Genomic DNA, 18,937 nt, shown 5'->3' on the forward strand with positions numbered 1-18,937 from the left:
CCAGGTCATTAATAAAGATGTTGAACAAAACCTGTCCTAGAACCGAACCTTGGGGCTCTCCGCTAGAAACCGACCGCCATCCTGACATTGAGTCGTTGATCACTACCCATTGGGCCCAACAGTCTAGCCAGCTTTCTATCCATCTTACAGCCCATTTATCCAATCCATACTTCCTTAACTTGCTGGCAAGAATATTGTGGGAGACCGTATCGAAAGCTTTGCTAAAGGCAAGGTTTATCACATTCACTGACTTTCCCATATCCACAGAGCCAGTTACCTCAACAGGGTTTAGCTGATCGCCATATTTGGGGTCGGGAAGGAATTTTCCTCCAGGGTAGATTGGCAGAGGCCCTGGAGGTTTTTCGCCTTCCTCTGTAGCATGGGGCACAGATCACAGCTGGAGGATTCTCTGCATCTTGGGGTCTTCAAACTATTTGAGGGCTTCAATATCTGAGATACAGGTGAGAGGATTATTCTAGGAGAGGGTGGGTGAGATTTGGTGGCCTGCGTTGCGCAGGGGGTCAGACTAGATGGTCATAATGGTCCCTTCTGACCTTAAAGTCTGAGTCTATACCATAGAAGCTAATCAGACTGGTCAGGCACAACTTGCCCTTCGTGAATCCATGCTGACTATTCCTGATCACTTTCCCCTCTTCCAAGTGCTTCAAAACGGATTCCTTGAGGATCCCCTCCATGATTTTTCCGGAGACTGAAGCAAGGCTGACTGGTCTGTAATTCCCTGGATCATCTTTCTTCCCTTTTTTAAAGATGGGCACTACATTTGCCTTTTTCCAGTCATCTGGGATCTCTACCGATCTCCATGAATTTTCAAAGATAATGGCCGAAGGCTCCGCAATGACATGTTATTAAATGCCTCCTTGAAGGGCAGGAGTGTAGCAAAAAGATTTTAAAGAATGGCAAGTATCTCGCCCCCTTCCCAACTCCCTCTCAAAACTCCGTTAACAGCCTCTGTTCATAAGCTCCCTGGTTGCTGACTCATGCCTTTATAAAGCCCTGGACTGCCTGATAGCTCCTCCGCCTAATTAAGGCTCACCCCTTCTACCTGTGGCCCCGCCCCCATTCCACCCCTTATGTCTACAGTCAAGCCCACGGCCTCACTCCATTTTGCCTTTCTCCATAGCCCCACTCTGTTCCACCCCACCACTGGAGCCCCACAACTCCTTTGCTCCAGACTGTCCCCACCCCATGACGTTCTGTCTCTCTGCCACAGGCCGGGGGCCTGAGCACGGAGCAAGAGCTCCCTGGCCTGAGGCTGCTGCAGCTGCAGCTGTAGTTGGGGCACTAGGGATTCCCCCAGTGCATCTGCCGGGGAGCAGTGTTGTGGGCTTCCCCTGCCGCACGGAGTCTTCCCCCACCCCACCCGCCCTGCGTGTCTGCCAGAGAACCTGGTTGGCATTGGGGGCTTCTTGTGCAATTTTTCTGCCCCCTCCCCTCCTCTCCCTTCCCCTTCCCCCCCTTGGCCAGGGCCCCTGTGCATGGGCCCCATTAGCCAACTGGCTAGTCTGCCCTGCCCTTGTTCCCTGGAAGCAGCTGCATTGCGTCCTGGACTGTGTCACCCAGATGCTCCTCCTCCTCCGCTCTTCGGCTGGGAGCTGCAGGCTGAGGCCTAGCGTCTGGCAATGCAGCTTAACCGTCGGTTTGTAAATGGCAGCCTGAGGCAGCGCTGGGCCTGTTCCTGCAGCAGCTGTAGCCAGGGCACGGAATCATTAGACTGGCTTAAAAATGATGAGAGAACAAATCAGAGAATAGACCAAAAGTTGGTGCTAGATGGTTTAATCAAAAATACTGAAACTGTCCCCCTCCCCCCCCCAAAAAAAAACACTGGGGAAAAAATTCTGTTGGGGGGGGAAATTAGGGGAGACTAAAGTTGTTGAGCCCCCCCCCCCCCCAAAAGGACTCAGTTATTAAGCAAACAAACAAAACAAACAGCATTAAAACAGCATGGTCCCTTTAAGTGCATGCAGTCAGAATAGGGATAGGAACAGCGTTGTGGTTGAGCACTATGACCCAGGGAAGGCATTGCTTTCCCTTGGTCTTTAAGCATTTTGCCAGTGGCCATTTTGTTTTCTTGATCAAACCAGAATGCAGCTTCTCTGTGGAACCAGATAAGTAGGTGGGCCGGGGCCGGGGGCTGGGCCCAGTTGCCAGTCATAGAGTTGCCAGGTGTCCAGTATTTTTGCCTCCTGGCAGGGAAAAAAACCCAGAAAATACCTGACATTTTAGGTGTCCAGTATTTTCTGAATTTTTTTTACCGGACAAGAGGCGAAAATACTGGACACCTGAAAACCCTAACCAAAAGCCAAAGGTATTTTTCAACTCTTAAGGAAAAGTGCCCTTGCACAAGCTCTCTGCCAGGCTGTCTGTCTGTGTCTGTTTGTCTCCGTGGGGGGTAGGAGAGGCAGAGGCACAGCAGAGAAACGGTTTTGCTTTTGAAATGTACCAGAGCCCCCCCCTCCTTCGGCTCTTTCCTGGTCCCTTTCCCCATCCCAAACATCTGCTTGTTATTACAAGCTCCCCCCCGGCCTGGCTGTGACCAGAAGACCTGCTTTGTGGATGTAGAACACGGGCTGCAAGAGCAAAAGCAAGGTGCAGCCTCCATTGTGTGGAACAGAGGTGACACTGGGACTAAAGTGAGGGCAGTCCTGCCCAATGAGGACCGTTGGAGAGGACTGACCTCACTCCCAGCAGCAGCTCAGCCACAAACCCCTGAGCCAACATGAAATCACAGAACCTGAAACAGGCGTTCACAAGATCCCGCAGGCCAGCAGGATGCTGGCTCCTCCATTTCCGTTGCAGTTTAATCCTCACTTCAAATTTCCCAGGTTTGAGCGGTTTGTCCAGCCATCTTCCCGTTCAGTTCTGAACTTTAAGCTGCTCTGAGCCAGAGCTTCCAGGAACCAAGGATTGTTTTATTAGCCAGAGCAGAGCTGAGGTCTCAGTTGCAGAGAATGAGAGCTGGGGGGGTAGCGCGACCCAGTGGGTGGATCATGACTTCCATTAACTTCGCTGTGTCCCCTGGAAACAAAGGTCGTGATACTTGCCCACCTGTGGAGAGGGACTCTGAGATCAGTGCATAAGCGCACGTTAGCTGGTGATTGCACCGACCACGGGCCCTCCCTTTCCAAGCACACTGCGGGGAGATGAAGGCTTGGGCCTCTGCCTGCTGTAATATTTCCTGGGTCTTTGCTCTCCCGGTGGAAGGGCCCTGTAGCCGTCAGCGAGCTGCCTGCGGCTCAGCTTTCTCGTCGGCTGCCTGGGCGGAGGGGCGCTGCTCCAGGAACAGCTGAGCAGGAATGCCCCCCCCCCCCCCCTCCCGTCGCGGTGGCTGGGGATGTGCTGAGGATGGCCGCAGGAGGCCTGGGTCTCCTGTTCTTTGCCCTGTGCACGGGAACGGATTGCTGGCGGGTAAGTCCCTGGCTTTATATCAGGATCAGGGTTTGTCAGAGGGCAGGAGCGATGGTGAGGGGGGTCTAGAAGGGGAGGGATGTACTGGTGACAGGGATGGGCCTGGCTGTGGCGTGGCTGGGGCCTTGCATTTGGCCGGTGGAAGGGGACTTTGGCTGCAGCCACAGGGGAGCCGGGGTGGGTTTATTCTCCCTGGATAGGCATCAGCGGAGGCAGCACTTGGGTTTGCATGCTGGGGCAGGGGTGTTGTCGCACAGAGGAAAGGCGGCAGCCTCTGAGGGCCGGGCTGGCGCGAATGGGAGTTGCTCCCGGCTTGTTTCTAATACTCGATGCAAGCGTCAAAGTGAGAGCTGATGGTTTTTCTGAAGTGCTGCCCGTGCTTAGCTGCCGGGGCTGGGCTGGATGCAGGAGTGAGCCTCTCTGGACTGAGCTCTGCAGATTAGATTCAAGTCACAGTGGGCCCAGGCTGGCTAGAGCCAGATTTTACATTTTTCTGCGGAGAAGGGAGGGAGGCCCATTTTCTTTGCATCAGCTCCACTCCCGGCTCTGAACGTCTACGACACAAGTGCCAACATCGCTGTCATGGCCCAGCCTGGATTCTGGCTGAGCTGGGCTGAATGAGAAATGCTTGGGGGGCTCTAACCATTGGGCTCCAGGTCGGGGCCAGAGCGAGAGCGCACATGAATGAGAGCACATGCCTGAGAATGACTCTGCAGCCTGATGGTGAGAGGACTCAGCTGCCAGATAAGAGCGGCCAGACTGGGTCAGACCAAAGGTCCTGTCTGCCCACAGTGGCCAGTGCCAGATGCCCCAGAGGGAGTGAACAGAACCGGGAATCTTCAAGTGATTCCTCTCCTGTCATGCAGTCCCAGTCTCTGACAGAGGTTAGACACCATCCCTACTCATCTTGACTAATAGCCATTGATGGACGTAACCTCCATAGAATCATAGAGGTCATCAAATCCAGTCCCCTGCCCTCACCGCAGGACCAAGCACCATCTAGCTCAGCGATTCCCAAACTTTTCAGCATTGCACCCCCGTTTGATTTTTGAGACCCTCACGCCCTCCCCCCCAGCAACAAAACTTAACTTACAGCATCTCAACCCATTTTGCACTAATATTAAGCTTAAAGAAAAAAGACACATAGCAAATTGCTGTGCCAATCAAAAAGTCCAGTGGAATACAGGTCAAATCAAACGCACAACAGATTACCAGCATTAGTTAACTAATCAACCAAAGTCAATGCACCAGTTTCTAAGTGGGAAGAGGGATACATTCTAGGGCAGTGGTTCTCAAACTTTTTGATTTTTGAAAAACCCTCGCGCGCTCCCCCAAAATAGCAGCAAAACTTGTTGAGGGGAAAAAAACCCCAAAACACTGTCAGAGGCAGCAAAACTTGATGGGGGGGAGGGGGAGCTGGATCACCTTGCACCCCCCCTGGAATTCTGGCACACCCCTCAGTTTGGGAACCCATGATCTAGATCATCCCTAACAGGTGTCTGTCTAACCTCCTCTTAAATATCTCCAGTGACGGAGATTCCACAACCTCCCTAGGCAATTTATTCCAGTGTTTAACCACCCTGACACTTAGGAAGTTTTTCCTAATGTCCAACTTAAACTGCCCTTGCTGCAATTTAAGCCCATTGCTTCTATCATCAGAGGCCAAGGAGAACAATTTCCCCCCCTCCTTCCTGTGACAACACCCTTTTAGATACCTAAAAACGGCTCTCATGTCCCCTCTGTCTTCTCTTTTCCAAACTAAATAAGTCCAATTCCTGCAGCTTTCCCTCATAGCTCATGTATTCTAGACCTTTCATCATTCTTGTTGTGCTCTTCTCTGGACCTTCTGCAATTTCTCCACATCTTTCTTGAAATGCGGTGCCCAGAACTGGACACAATACTCCAGCTGAGGCCTAATCAGTGCAGAGTAGAGCAGAAGAATGATTTCTTGTGTCTTGCTCACAACACTCCTGTTATTGCAGCCCAGAATCATGTTTGCTTTTTTTGGAACAGTGTCACACTGTTGACTCATATTTAGCTTGTAGTCCACTATGACCCCTAGATTCCTTTCTGCAGGACTCCTTCCTAGACAGTCACTTACTATTCCCTATGTGTGAAATGGATTATTCCTTCCTAAGTGGAGTATTTTGCATTTATCCCTATTAAACTTCATCCTACTTACCTCAGATGAATTTAGATGAATTTATATAGCTCTTTCTTGAACCCTATTAAAGTCCTGGTCTTCACAACCTCCTCTGGCAAAGAGTGCCAGAGACCGACCGTGCTCTGTTTGAAGAAAAACTTCCCTTTGCTTGTTTTAAACCTACTACCTATTAATTTCATTTGGAGACACCTAGTTCTGATATTGTGGGAATAGGTAAATAACAGTTCCTTATTCACTTTTTCCACACCAGTCATGATTTTATAAACCTCTATCATATCCCCCCTTAGTCTCCTCTTTTCTAAACTGAAAAATCCCAGTTTTTTAATCTCTTCATTCCAATCCCCTAATCATTTTTGTTGCACTCTTCTGAACCTTTTCCAATGCCAATATATCTTTTTTTGAGATGAGGTGACCACATCTGTACGCAGTATTCAAGATGTGGCTGTATCATGGTTTTATATAGAGCAATAAGATATTCTCTGTTTTATTCTCAATCCCTTTTCAAATTATTCCTAATATTCTGTTTGCTTATTTGACGGCCGCTGCACACCGAGTGGATGTTTTCAGAGAACTATCCACAATGACTCCAAGATCTCACTCTTGACTAGTTGTAGCCAAATGAGTCCCCATCATACTGTATGTCTAGTTGGGATTATTGTTTCCAATGTGCATTACTTTACATTATCCACATTAAAATTATTTGCCATTTTGTTGTCCAGTCACTCAGTTTGGTGAGATCTTTTTGAAGCTCTTCACAGTCTGCTTTGGTCTTAACTGTCTTGTAGTATCAGCTACAAATTTTGCCACCTCACTGTTTCTTCAGATGGAAGAGCCAGGATCCAGGCTTTCACAATAGGGGAGACACCCCAAAAGCTCAGTGGTTTGGGCATTCAGCGAAGAGATGGCACATCCCTGTTCCGTTCCAATCCCTTCTCTCCCTCAGGTGAGGGGACACCATTGGCGTCTCCCACAGTCATGTGACTATGTAACCACTGTGCTAATAGACATGGAGACAGACCCATCTCATAGAGTTGGAAGGGACCTTGAGAGGCCATCGAATCAAGTCCAGTCTCCCTGCCCCTATGACAGGACCAAGTACCATCCCGGACAGATTTGCCCCAGATCCCTAAATGGTCCTCAAGGACTGAGCTCACAATCCTGGGCTTAGCAGGCCAATGCTCAAACCACTGAGCTGTCCCTTCCTACTGCCCTGGGTCTCTGCCCTCCCTTCCTGCCCTGGCAGGTGCCCTCCTACCACACCTGCCAGATTGGGCCCTGTGTGCGACTAGGCTGGGCCAACACCTGCCTTCTCTGGTTGGTGGCTAGCTAGCCATGTGACTCGGGGCAAGGTAGTAGCCTGGGTGCCCAGAGGGAGGCAGCACTGTGCATGCTAAGAGGCAGCAACAAACGTGCTGAGGTTATTGGCAAATCTTAGGCACCGAATGTGTTTTGGCACCTCTAGGCGTCAATATGAGTTTTGTGCATCATAGCAAAGCCCAAAACTAGGACTTGGCTGCCCAATACTTTGCGTGTGAGGACTTGCCCAGGGTCACACGGCATGTGTGATACAGCTGGCAAATGAATACAGCTCCCCCGATTCCCAAGGTAGCTCATTCACCCCCAGACCTGCCCTTTCTCTGTGGGCTAGTGCTACTGCTGCTTAACATTATTCTCTCTCCCCTAGTCCGTTGGCTCGGTGATGACATTTTCATGCCACCTCTTTGTGTGGATCCTGAGCAATTCTGAGTCCAAAGTGGGATGCTCATGCTCGTCACTGGTCAGCTTCTTGGTAGCTACAGCAACAGGAGGACACTCTCCGCGTGCTGCTAACAGTAAATTATTTCTGTGCTCCTCAAAGCTGAGTGGTGTACGCCACCAGGCTGATCAATCTGATGCAGCTTTCTCGAGATCACCTGGTTTTGTTGTCCCGAAATGTAGGCTGTTCCTGATCTGGCCTTGTAACACTTTCTGGGCAGGCTTTGTCATGTCCTTGTGCCAATTCGCCGTAGAAAACTTTTCTGGGGAGTCAATGTTCAGACATCCCAGTGCTTGTATCAGCCTGGCCTTGATGCTTATGGCATTTGACTTTTGGTGAACCTCCGGGTTGGTAATTTTGACCTGCCAGCGGATCCCCATAATGGCTTGTAGAAGCCACATATGGAAGGCCTCCAGCTGTTTGGTTCGCCATTTGTCCAGTCTCACAGCCATGGGGGAGAGATGTGAGCACAACAGCTTTGTAAAGTTTGATTGTGGGTGATGGAGAGGGCTGTGTTGGGGGTTGTAGGACTTTGTTACATAGCTTTCTTAGTGCCTGAGCAGCTTTCTGGGTCCTGTCTGCCATCTTTGGCAAGAGCTCAATCCCTGGAGATGTTGCTGCGGAGACAGTCAAAACTGTGAACTTGCTTTAGTTGGATTCCACTAATGGCTACGCCAGGAGATGGACAGAGAGTGAGGAAGAAGATTGAGGCAACACCCCAGTTTCCCCCAGGCTTGTTGCAAGGCCAAACAACTGTGATGCTTCAGTGACACGATCTATGACGCCCTGGCGATCTCGCGCCGGGGAGCCCAATTACCTGCAAAGAGTGTTTCTCTTGTCGATCGTCCGGTGCCTTTTGTTTTGCTTTAAGCCTTATAATGTTGAAGACTGAGTCGTGGGCTCTGTACATGCTTCTGTGGAGCCATGGGTGGCAGCCGGCAGACCCCGGGGGCGGGGCTCGACGGGCAGTCAGAAGATGGCACAGGGCATCCCCGCTATAAGTTGCCCCGGTATACATCGGTTCTGCACTAGCATCATTCACACTTGTAGGAACTGATGCTTTATGAGTCCTCCTATTCCCTGCTCTTCTATCACACCTCCCCACACCAATGTGCACAAATGGAAGTCAGGCGCGGGAAAAAAATTCCCCGCTTGACATCGTTTCGCTGTACATCCACGTTTTTTGGACTGTATCCTGGATGTATAGCTGGGACATCCTGTCTTTGCGATTGTCAGGCTGTGTCCTGCACACTTGCCTACAAGCAGGAGACCATGCTCATTTATTCTCTAAAGCCATTTTGTCCAGCTGTTCTCTTTGCCTGCTCTCGCAGTGAAGTCTCCTAGGGTGATTCGTTTGTTACGTTGGGGTGCTGCCTTGCCGAGCGGAGAGCAGCGCTGTTCCTTAGCATCGGACGGAGCTTGCTCAGGTGGGCGCATTGCATGGGGGAGGGTAGCAAATCATGACTTTCTTAGCAGCAGCTGGAGTTTCACGAGTCTGTCCCTGATGCCCGGGAGGAAGTGCAAGAGTTTGGAACAAGAGTTTCCCCCTCCACAGGGTCTTCCTGTGGGTCTTTTCCCTTCCAAAAGAAGGTGCATCTGCCCACCGGTTCTGTGACAACGCCCTCATCTGCCAAGGGGCCCACTGAGTGCTGCAGAGGCAGGGTTGTACCAGGCCAGCTGCTCGTCTTTCCAACTGAGAAGTATCGTCTTCGTCTGTCGGACTCCTGACGTTCCCAGCAGCAATCTCGGTGCTGCTGAGTGATCTTTGGTTTTTGACTGTGTTGTGGACGAGCTGCCAGCCACGTGAGCTGCCAAAGGTGCTTTGGGAGGCATGTGCGAGGCTCCTTGTCTCGCCCCTTCCCTTACAAAGGGAGAGCAGCGCGATCCTTACAAAGGGCTGCTCTGCCACAGGGTGGCGCTGAGCTTCCCTGCGGCCCCCAGGTCATGGATGTATCACCAGTATCCCAGGCTACCTGTGCGCAGGCTTGTAGCTACGACAGCCAGCGGCAATCTTGCCCTGGAGTTTTGCCGCTCCTCCCACCACTACAGACTGTGGAAGAGAAATGTGCCTGAATGACATGTCCAGGAGGGTTGACTGAAATGGGAGACAGCTTGAGGGGGAGCTGAGTTAGTCTGTAACTTAAAAATTGTGAATAGTCTTGCAGCACCTTGCAGCAGGGGTCTCCAACTGTTTTAACCACAAAGTCACTTTTTCAGTTGAAGTGCAACGTAAGATCTACCTCAAACCAAAATACGCTTCCCCCATTTCCTTCCTTGAGGCCCTGCCCCTGCCCCACCCCTTCTCCGAGGCCCCACCCTGCTCACTCCAGCCCCGAATCTCATTCACTTTCACCAGGCTGGGGTAGCGGGGGGGTTGAGGTGCAGGCTCTGGTCTTGGGCCAAGGGGTTCAGAGTGTGGGAGGGGACACCCTGAAGATAGGTAGGTGGGCTGGGTTCAGAGTGTGGGAGGGGACACCCTGAAGATAGGTAGGTGGGCTGGGTTCTGGAGTGAGCTAGGGGATTTGCCTGGGGAGCACAAGGTGGTGGGTTCAAGTTCCATTCTCCCCCTTGACAGCTCAAGTCCCACCCGTCCTGGGAATGACCAGACAGCCAACAAAGGCTAAGGAGCCCTCTGGAGTGGCTTAGGGGATACTTGGAGCTGTGGGCGAGAGCCGGGGGTCAGGTGAGGGCCAGAGAGGAAAAGAGCCACTCAAGGGGTGTGGCAATTTGACTCACACAAATAGAGCCATCCCTAGGGGGTGCAGGGCCTGGGACAACCCCCTCCTCCACCCCAGGCAGCATGGTGAGAAGAGGCCTTGTGCTGCCTCTGGTTTACCCTGCCCCCTCCACAGCTTCCCCCCAGTCCCCTCCCTCAAGCGATGCTGGGAGCAGGCTGGGGCTGGGCCGTTCCACTTCTCACCACCGCCAGCGTGTGCGGGTCTGACCCCTGCTGCAGGCATCAGGCCCCCCGCTAGCCCCTTGGCTGCCCATGTCCCATGCGTCTGCCTCCCCCGAAGCACCGAGTGATGGGGGCTGCCCCAGATTGTCCTGTGCATGGGGCGGCTCTGTGTGCACCACAACCCCCTACATGCCATCAGGAAGTGGGGATGGGGGTGAAGAGTAAGGGGGCGAAACCTGCGGACGCCACGTCCTTCCCTCACCATATTCTCTCAGCCCAGCGGCATGAGAGAGGATGGGGAGGTGCTGCCGAGCCCTGAACTAGGAGCAATTGACGGCAGGTGAAATTCCCTGCCGGCAAATGCTTGGCAGTGACCATCGGGAGGGAGCATTTCAGCTGCTCCCGCGCGTTGCTTGGCTGTAAATTCCTTGTCACTGCTCGTGGCAAGGACCCAGGTGCCCAGTAGAGACCATGTGCAGACAAAACAGCAACCCCCCCCCCCCCCCGGGCTGCCTAAGCAACGGGGCAGGAAGTGCTGCTGAAAATATTGTCATTAAATCCACCCGTGGTTCCTGATGAGTGTGCTCAGTTCCGAGCCCGTTTGCAGGAGTTCACAGCAGAGGCAGGCAGGCCAGCATGGGGGCGGGGCGGGAGGAAGGTAGTTGCTCCAGGACCTGGTGATTCAAAAGGGCCTGGGACTCCAGGCTGCTGCTGCCACTTCTGCAGCAGTGTTGGAGGCCAGAGCCCCACACCGCTGGAGCGCCCCGGGCTCTGAGCGCCATTGAGGCCAGGCGGGGAGCGCAGGTATCCTGTGATCAGGAGGCTCTGAGGGCTGGTTGGCCCCATCCCAACCACTGGAGCCCTGCCCCTTCTGCCCCCTACCCTGCCCAGGGCCCGGCGAGGCTGTCGGCTCCCTGAGCAGAGGGAGCGGTTGCGAAACGGGTGATGTGCAGAGGGTGGGAAGGTTAGGAAGGCTGGGGTTGAATTCAGGCCTGAGAGAGGGATAACGGCAGAGCGACAAGAACAGAGAGAGCCTGGTGCTCCCATTATCTTCTCATCAGGTGGCAGCCAATGACACTGAAAGGAACCGAATTCCAAATGTGGTGTGAAATGGTTTTCACACTAGGCACAGTGCGTTGCCGTTAGACACCAGTGAGTGCAAGAGGAACTTGCTGGGACTGGGGTGTAGTTATGGCAGAATGGGACACCCAATTTCTCCCGATCCACACTGAGCATGTCAACTTGTAGGCTACGTCTATACTGGCATGATTTTCCAGAAATGCTTTTAACGGATAAGTTTTCCGTTAAAAGCATTTGCGGAAAAGAGCGTCTAGATTGGCACGGACGCTTTTCAACAAAAGCATTTTTTGCGGAAAAGCGTCCCTGGCCAATCTAGACGCGCTTTTGTGCAAAAAAAGCCCCGATCACCATTTTCACGATTGCGGCTTTTTTGCAGAAAACAAATCTGAGCTGTCTACACTGGCCTTTTTGCACAAAGACAAAAGTCAGCTGGCAAGTTTTTCCAGAAAAGTGGCTGATTTTCCGGAAAAACTGGCCAGACGAGACACAGCCGAACTGTTCACAAAGGGATGAAAAATGGTCCTGTTTTCGGGCACAGACTAGGGGTGGAATAGTCCAGACTTAAGAGGTTGAGGCACCTAAGATCCATTTTTTAAAAAGTGACTTAGTTCACTCAGGACCCTGAAGTCCCTTTGGAAATTGGCCCTTAGGAGTGTAAGCACCTAAAACTCAGAGAGGCACTTACGGGACTTACAAAAGCACCAGAACGGATTAGGAATCTAACACCAACTGCAACTGGTGGGAACTGGATTGTCAGGTAGCTCCTCCTCCTTATTCTCCCGGTGATGCCCTGGGTCCCAAACGAGCCAGGCCTGGCCCCCGCAGGACAGAGGAGCCTGCTGACTAGCTGAGGAGGCGTCCCGCTGGCTCACATCCCCTTGCTGTGAAATAAGAAGAGTTGTCATAACAACACTCAGCCCTGATGAAAACAAGCAGCTGGGGGCAGCTGGAGACATTCACGCTTGTTGACCTGTTGCCCGGGTGTAAAAAGCTGGAAATGTCACAGGCCCTTCCTTCTCCTCTGGACGAAACTTTCTGAGAAGACCAGCATTCCTGAGCCCCGCAGCCTCCGGAAACGGCCCAGCGGAGGGTCTCTCCAGCTGTCACTTGCATTTCACCAACATTAACTCCCAAAATGGCAAAATTCCCCTTACGTCTAATGGGGCCAGAGCCCCTACACCCTATGGACCCTGTACTGGCCCTGCTCACTCCTCACTGCCCCCGAGGCTGGAACGAGGCAGCCCCAACTCCGCGCGGAACAGCCAGAGATGGCCTGTCCGTCTCTCTGGAGCCAGGGCAGGACTAACGGCCACGAGCACGTGATGCTGCTGCCACAGAGCTCAAGGCAACAGGACTTTGCTGTGACGCACCCGCCAGCGGGCATCAGCTGTAGTGCTCCTCTGTGTCCTCCGATCCGTTAGCCTCCCGCCTGCTCTCCTGCCTAGGCACCGCTTTCCACCTCCCCTTCCCTGCAGCGGCACGGGGGGAGAGGGAGAGAAATACGGGGGGCAGGAGGGGAGGGGCGTTTGGAGGCTACGTTAGAGTGCAGGGCCTTTCCCAGTTGCCACTGCTCCTGCTTCTCCAGTCCCCGCAAGAAACAGGGAGGCAGGGCTGGTTTCCACAGCTGGGGGCTGGTGTAGCCGGGTTCCATTCAGCACTAGGGCGCCTCCTCCTGGCCGCTCAGGGGATTAGCTTTGCCCAGGTCTGATGCCCCTTCTGCTGCTTGTTGCGGATCCTGCTGCAGTTCTCTAGGTCTCAGGGTCATGGCTTGGCTGTGGCCGGGCCACTCGAGTCTTTCCTCCTCCCCCCTTCCAGGACAACCAAGTCTTTCCATGGCAACTGTCTCTAGCAGCCTTCTCATTTACATGGTTGGAGAGGAGCCTGCAGCATCCTCCCATGTAGCCCTCTCTTCCCGCACTCTCCCCAGTTCGCCGCCTTGTCCGGAGCGTGGCCACCGACTCCCTCACCACGGCCCCTGTCTGCTGATCGCTTCTGGGCTTTATACCAGCCCTGCTTGCTCCTTCTCTGCTGGGCCCACCCCCACTGCGGAAAAATACCAGGTTCAACATGGATCCCAGCACCAGGTGGTATGGTCACATGCCTCTCCAGGGCTACCAGGACAAACAAGGCTGTTTACAAGTCCTTGAGCTGATCAAGTCATTAGGCGTCCGGGGCAGGAGTAACGACTCTGCTGAGCACATTGAAAACCATAAACAGACTCACGCGGCGTATTTCTAACTTCCCACACAAGAGTGGTGCAGACTCCAGAATAGGCGACGCGGACCCAGCAGATTGTAACACGAATGTTGATAGGTCACGTGCGCATCTCCGAGTTATGCATATTTCTATGTTCATAATACATGGGGGGAGGGAGGTATCTGTCACGTTTGTGTTGGAGGGGCCGAGTGCAGGGAAATGGGTTCAGCTGGGGTGGGCATGGCAGGGCGGGGCGGGGCTGGGCTGGTGGGGCTGGCACTAGGAGAGAGGGAAAGGGGAATGGGATAAATCCTGTTTTCTGCTGCCCGGCCTTTCCCATGAAGCATCCCAGGGTTTTGCTCAGAGAAGCTCTCACAGGGACGAGTGCGCTGCTCTTCCCCCCTGCTCCCCAGCAGCCGCTTGCCCAGCCACATGCTTCCCTGGGGCGCTCCCAGCCAGCCTTCTGAGTCTTTCCACTTGGGCAACATGGCCAAAGTGCCAGGGAGGGGGCCGGGGTTGCAGAGGGAGGGGGCCGTGCGCTACCGCAGCCCCACCCTCGACTTTGAACAAGAGCATCAACTGCTGTGCTTGGGCCGCGGGTTCCCAGCTTGTGCCGTGACAGAGCCCCGATGAACGTCCGTGGGTGCAGACCCCCCAGGGCTGGGGTGGTGGCTGTCACGCTCTGCCTCTAGCTACTAGGGCTCCGGCTCAGCCCTCTCCTCGCTCTTACATGATTTCAGCTTTAGCAGTCACTGAGCCGCCATTCTCCACTTTAAATCTGATCAGCACTTACCTCTCCTTCAGTAAGCCTGCCCGAGGGTGCCGCTGGGCTGCTGGCTGGGAGCTGCCTAGACAAGCGCCTCCTGGCAGAGCCTTTGTAGCCCACACACCGGCTGGGGGGGCTGTGCTGTCCCATCTGGTGGCACTGGGGCGTCTTACAGAGAGACTGATGAGTCTGCCCTACAGCCTTTGCTGAGCACTTTTTGCTCAAGCACTAAGCTCCAGAGGTCCCAGGTTCAATTCCAGCATTACACCTGCACCTGCCACCCTAACTCTCTGCCCTAGGTCACCACCTACAACCTCTGCATCCCCTATCTCCCCTGCCCTAGGTCACAATTCCCTCCCAGATCCTGCACCCCTCTTACAACCCTCCCCCAGGCCAGAATCTTCTCCTGCATCCATACCACCTCCTAGACCCTGTACTCCAATCCCTTGCCCCAGGTCACAAACCCCTGCTTCGCCCAAACACCCTCTCAGACCCCCCACACTCTCCTGCACCCCAGTCCCCTAGCCTGAGCTCTCTTCTGTGCCCAGTCTCCATCCCAGACCCCACAGCCCCTCCATATAAAAGTGCAGCCCTGGATTACTTACCAAAATTTGGATTATCCCCAAATAATCGCCCTCCCGCACCCCGCACTAGGCGCTCCAGTCATAGACAAGGCCCTCACTGTGCTGGAACAGAGCTGCTGGGTGATTCAGGCAGGGCCTCCGGGTATGTCTCCGGGTGGGGCCGGGGCAGGAAGGCAGCTCGACCTTCTGCCTCCCCCTGGCATGAGAGGGCAGAGCAGAAATGGGGCCCAGCCCTTGGAGAAACGATTTCCTTCTCCTCTGCAGCAGGATGCCAAGGACTCCCACTCCTCCGTGGGGCTGAGCGCCAGGTGCCGGGGGCTGTGGAGCGAGTGTGTGTTTGATAACATGGCCCACCTCTGGACCTGCGACATCCCCGTCTCCTACCTCGGCAAGCACGCTGGTGAGTGAAGCACACTGCGGTGCCTGGCTCAGGGCGGCCCGGGAAGCCCGCTGAGTTTGACCAGCATTTTAATTGAGAACATAAGAAGTATCCGGCAAGGGGGTGCGTTTCTCTAATGGGTCCATCCCCAGGGGATTCCCAGGCCTGGGATCTGCGCCAGACCTGCAGGAATTCTCTGACGCCCCCCACTCTGGGCTCTTGGGCTTTGTCTACACTGCAGGGTTTTTATGCAGAAGCTTTTTGTGGCAGAGATCTTCCGCAAAAACTTCTTTTGCAAAAGTGCGTCCACACCTCAAAAGCGCATCGCAAAAGTGATGTGCTTCTGCGCAAGAGAGCACCATGCTGCATGGACACTCTTGTGCAAGAAAGCTCGCGTACTTTTTCTGATGGGCTCTTTTGCACAAGGCACCCCTGCGGAGTGTCCACACAAGCCTTTTTGTGCAATAGCTGTAGCGCAAAGAGGAGTTATTCCTCGTGGGGAGAGAAATAACTCTACCAGCAAAAGCCCTCTGTCCTGTGGATTTACTGTATTTTTGTGTGTGTGCAAAAACACACTTGACGTGTGGACGCTCTGCTAGTTTTTGCGCCAAAATCTTGTAGTGTAGACATAGCCTTGGAGGGACTGCTGACCACAGCTAGAACCTCTTGGGAAGCTTTCTGGAGAGGGGACTAGTTTTTCCTTCTATGTGTGGACAGAACCTCGGCTACATTGGCTCTTGCTCTGCTGCAGCACCTGGCCTGGCTCTCCTGGCATTTCCCTGGCTTTCGCTGGCTGGGCGTTCAGTGGCGACCATTCCCTGGTAGCCATAACAGTTGTTAGCAAGGTTCAGACCCTGTGTGACTCTTGTCTTTCCAGCGGCCCTGGTGGTTACTCGTGCCTTGGCGATCGTGACCGGCCTTCTGTGCCTGGGCGCGGTGCCCTGTTTCATCGCGGGAATGAAATGCACCAGGCTGATCAGGGAGCAGAAACATCAGCTTTCCCTGGCTGCCGGGACCCTTTTCCTTCTGGGAGGTAAAACCAGCCCATCAAAGGGGCTTTGCTCTGGTAACTCCCAGGGCTGCGGCGCTGGGGAGGGACTGGGAAAGCGCCGAGCCCTGGCCCCAGGGGGTGTCAGTGGGAGTTTTGAACCTGGCTTCAGTAAGAGCAGCTTTTAGCCGCCCCCTGCTGGTAGGCAGGCCCTGGAATGCCCGAAAGGCATCTCGCCTCACCAGCACCTGGCCTCTGCCTGGTGACAGTGGGAGAAAGCCCAGCCCCCCCTGGACTCGTGGCAAGACTCTCTTGAGGTGAGACAAGCCAGGATTTTACCCAGCTGTGGGCCGGACTCAGCCCCAAGGTGAGCGATCCTGGAGTCCCTCTCGCTTGCAGGTGGCATCACCAGTATGCCAGGACGGGGTGATAGTGCAGCCACCTGACGCAGGGCATAAGATCCCTCCTATTTGCTCTTGCACCTTCTGGCACCTCCTGTCTGCTGCTTTCCTGCTCTCAGCCCCCCACTCCCCAGTACAGACCTTTGCATCCCTCAGACTGGCCCTGGGCGAGTGCAGGTCTCATCTCACCACCGTGTCTCTGGAGGCCCCGGTCAGGCCCTCTTCAGCCAGCGGCGGCTGCAAAGCTGGCAGTTCTCAGGTGTGCGTATTTGCTCTACTTCCTGTTTCTTTTCACTCCCTAGCAGCAACACAACCCCGGGCCACCGTGCAGCTGTGGCTGGTGTGTATGTGATGGGAGCTTAGCGCTGGTCTGCTGGGCACACCACAAGGAAGATTTTTACAGCTAAAGAAAAACAATGCTTGAGGAATGTCTGGCCTCTCACATCTGTGGGTCACGCTTAGCTGGGCCACAGCACATGGCCAGTTCTAGGCATTGCTGTGCCAAGGCTTGGTGGAGTGAATTCTAACCACTGTTGCTCCCTACCTCTATAACCGGAGTGGTCCTGGGCTGTGCTCGGAATAAACCTCTTCTCTTTCTGTCAGGGCATGTCTGCACAGGGGAGTTGCTTTGAAATAACTCCTCTTATTTCAAAACTAGCCAATTAGCCCCTCATAAGACTGGATTTTCAGGTCTCTCCTCCACATCGGTCTTCTCTCCTGAGCCTCCAGTCTCTCGCTCCGTCTCTCTCTCTCTCTCTCTCTCTCTCTCTCTCTCCTCCTACTGCCTCCCCCTCTCTCTCAGCTCTCCTCCGCCTTCTGCCTCTCTCTCCGTCTCTCTCTTTCTCTTCTTCCCCTCCCACCTCTCACTCTCTCTCCGCTCTCCTCTGTCTCTGTTGAGGATGTATGCTCATCCAGGCCCCACCCCGCCCCCCTTCGCCTCCCGCCATGGTTCTCAGCTGACTTCTGTGCCACTCAGCCAGGCTGCCGCGCAGGAGCAAGTGGCACAAAAGGCCATTCTCTCTCTTCTCCTCCTCCTGCCTCTCTCTCCATCTCTTTCTCTTTCTCTTCTTCCCCTCCTGCCTCTCACTCTGTGTTTCTCTTCTCCTTTTCCTGCTGTGTCTCTCTCACTCTCTCTCTCTCGCTCACTGTCCTCTGCTTCCTCTCCGCCTCCTCCATTCTCCTCTCTGTCTCCTCTGTGTCCTCTGTGTCTGCTCCACTTTCCTCCTTTTGAATCCGGCGCCCTTTGCTGACATCAGAGACGCACACTCGTCCAGGCCCCGCCCTCTGGCTGTTCCCTCTGGGCGGCGCTGTTGCCTCCTGCTGTGGCGCTCGGCTGACTTCTGCGTTCCCGCACAATGGCCTGGCTGAGCGGTGCAGAAGTCAACCAAGCACCATGGCGGGAGGCAACAGTGCTGCCCAGAGGGAACAGCCAGCGTTTCAACGTTACAAAGTCACAGACATTGGGCTACTATATATGATAACAAGGTGAGACTAAGTCTAGACTGCAAGCTTCTTTCAAAACAGCGTGTAGACTACAACCAGTCCTTTCGAAAAAGCAAGCCACTGTTTCAGAAGAGAGCACCCAGGCAGTCTGGATGTTCTCTTTTGAAAAAGCACTGTTTGCATTACATAGCGCCTTTTTTCAAAAGAGCACTTTCGAAAAAAGGCATTCTTCCTTGTAAAACAAGGTTTTCCGTGGTCAAAAAAACTGCTGCGTACTTTCGATTTACTGTTGACAGAATGCGGCAGCAGTCTAGACACAGGTAAAGATTTTTCGAAAAAAGGCCACTTTTTTAGAAAAATCCCTGTAGTCTAGACACACCCTGAGAGTCCACACAACGAAGCCTGTAATTTCGAAATAATAATTCCTGCTTATGAAGGGGTACGTCTGCACAGTAGCGAAATAGCTTATTTCGAAATTTGGCGCCGACTACACAGCACTTTTCAAAATAAATCCCTGCATCTCCCTTAGTCCTCATGCAACGAGTTTCACAGGAAGATGGAATAAGAAGCTTGTTATTTTGAATGTATTTTGAAATAGCGGGAGTGCTGTTAAGACACGCAGAATGTTATTTTGGGATAACGTGCGTTATTCCAAATTAGCTGCGCTGTATAGACGAACCCAAGCAGAATAAGCTTATTTCAAAATAGTTATTGTGGGAGTTGGTATTTCAAAGTAACTTATCTGGAAATAACCTGGCAATGTAGACATAACCTCAGAGTGTATTTTTTCTGTTGATGGTAATTCACATTAAGAGCTCTGAGGTCTTGCTCAGTATTGTCCCTCCATCTCCTAAT

The 18,937-nt window shown here is 53.5% G+C and overlaps 1 protein-coding gene across 1 annotated transcript; it reads left to right on the top strand.

Annotated features, from left to right (window-relative positions):
* Positions 1 to 501: 501 nt before the first annotated feature.
* LOC142819416 (claudin-16-like) lies at positions 502 to 18,038 on the top strand. The gene is made up of 3 exons (XM_075906420.2): positions 502 to 3,426; positions 15,136 to 15,271; positions 16,128 to 18,038. The coding sequence occupies exons 1-3, from the start codon at positions 3,364 to 3,366 to the stop codon at positions 16,424 to 16,426; spliced, it is 498 nt and encodes a 165-aa protein (XP_075762535.2). The 5' UTR covers positions 502 to 3,363; the 3' UTR covers positions 16,427 to 18,038.
* Positions 18,039 to 18,937: the final 899 nt, after the last annotated feature.

This window comes from Pelodiscus sinensis, chromosome 24 (assembly GCF_052426305.1).
Source record: "Pelodiscus sinensis isolate ZL-2025 chromosome 24, ASM5242630v1, whole genome shotgun sequence".
In the NCBI taxonomy this organism is placed as follows: Eukaryota; Metazoa; Chordata; order Testudines; family Trionychidae; genus Pelodiscus; species Pelodiscus sinensis.

Excerpts from the sequence above, each read along its gene's own strand:
- LOC142819416 (XM_075906420.2), top strand. The coding sequence starts at position 3,364 with ATGGCCGCAGGAGGCCTGGGTCTCCTGTTCTTTGCCCTGTGCACGGGA. Across the intron at positions 3,427-15,135 it reads CGGGAACGGATTGCTGGCGG|CAGGATGCCAAGGACTCCCA; the intron begins GTAAGTCCCTGG and ends TCTCCTCTGCAG. Across the intron at positions 15,272-16,127 it reads CTACCTCGGCAAGCACGCTG|CGGCCCTGGTGGTTACTCGT; the intron begins GTGAGTGAAGCA and ends TTGTCTTTCCAG.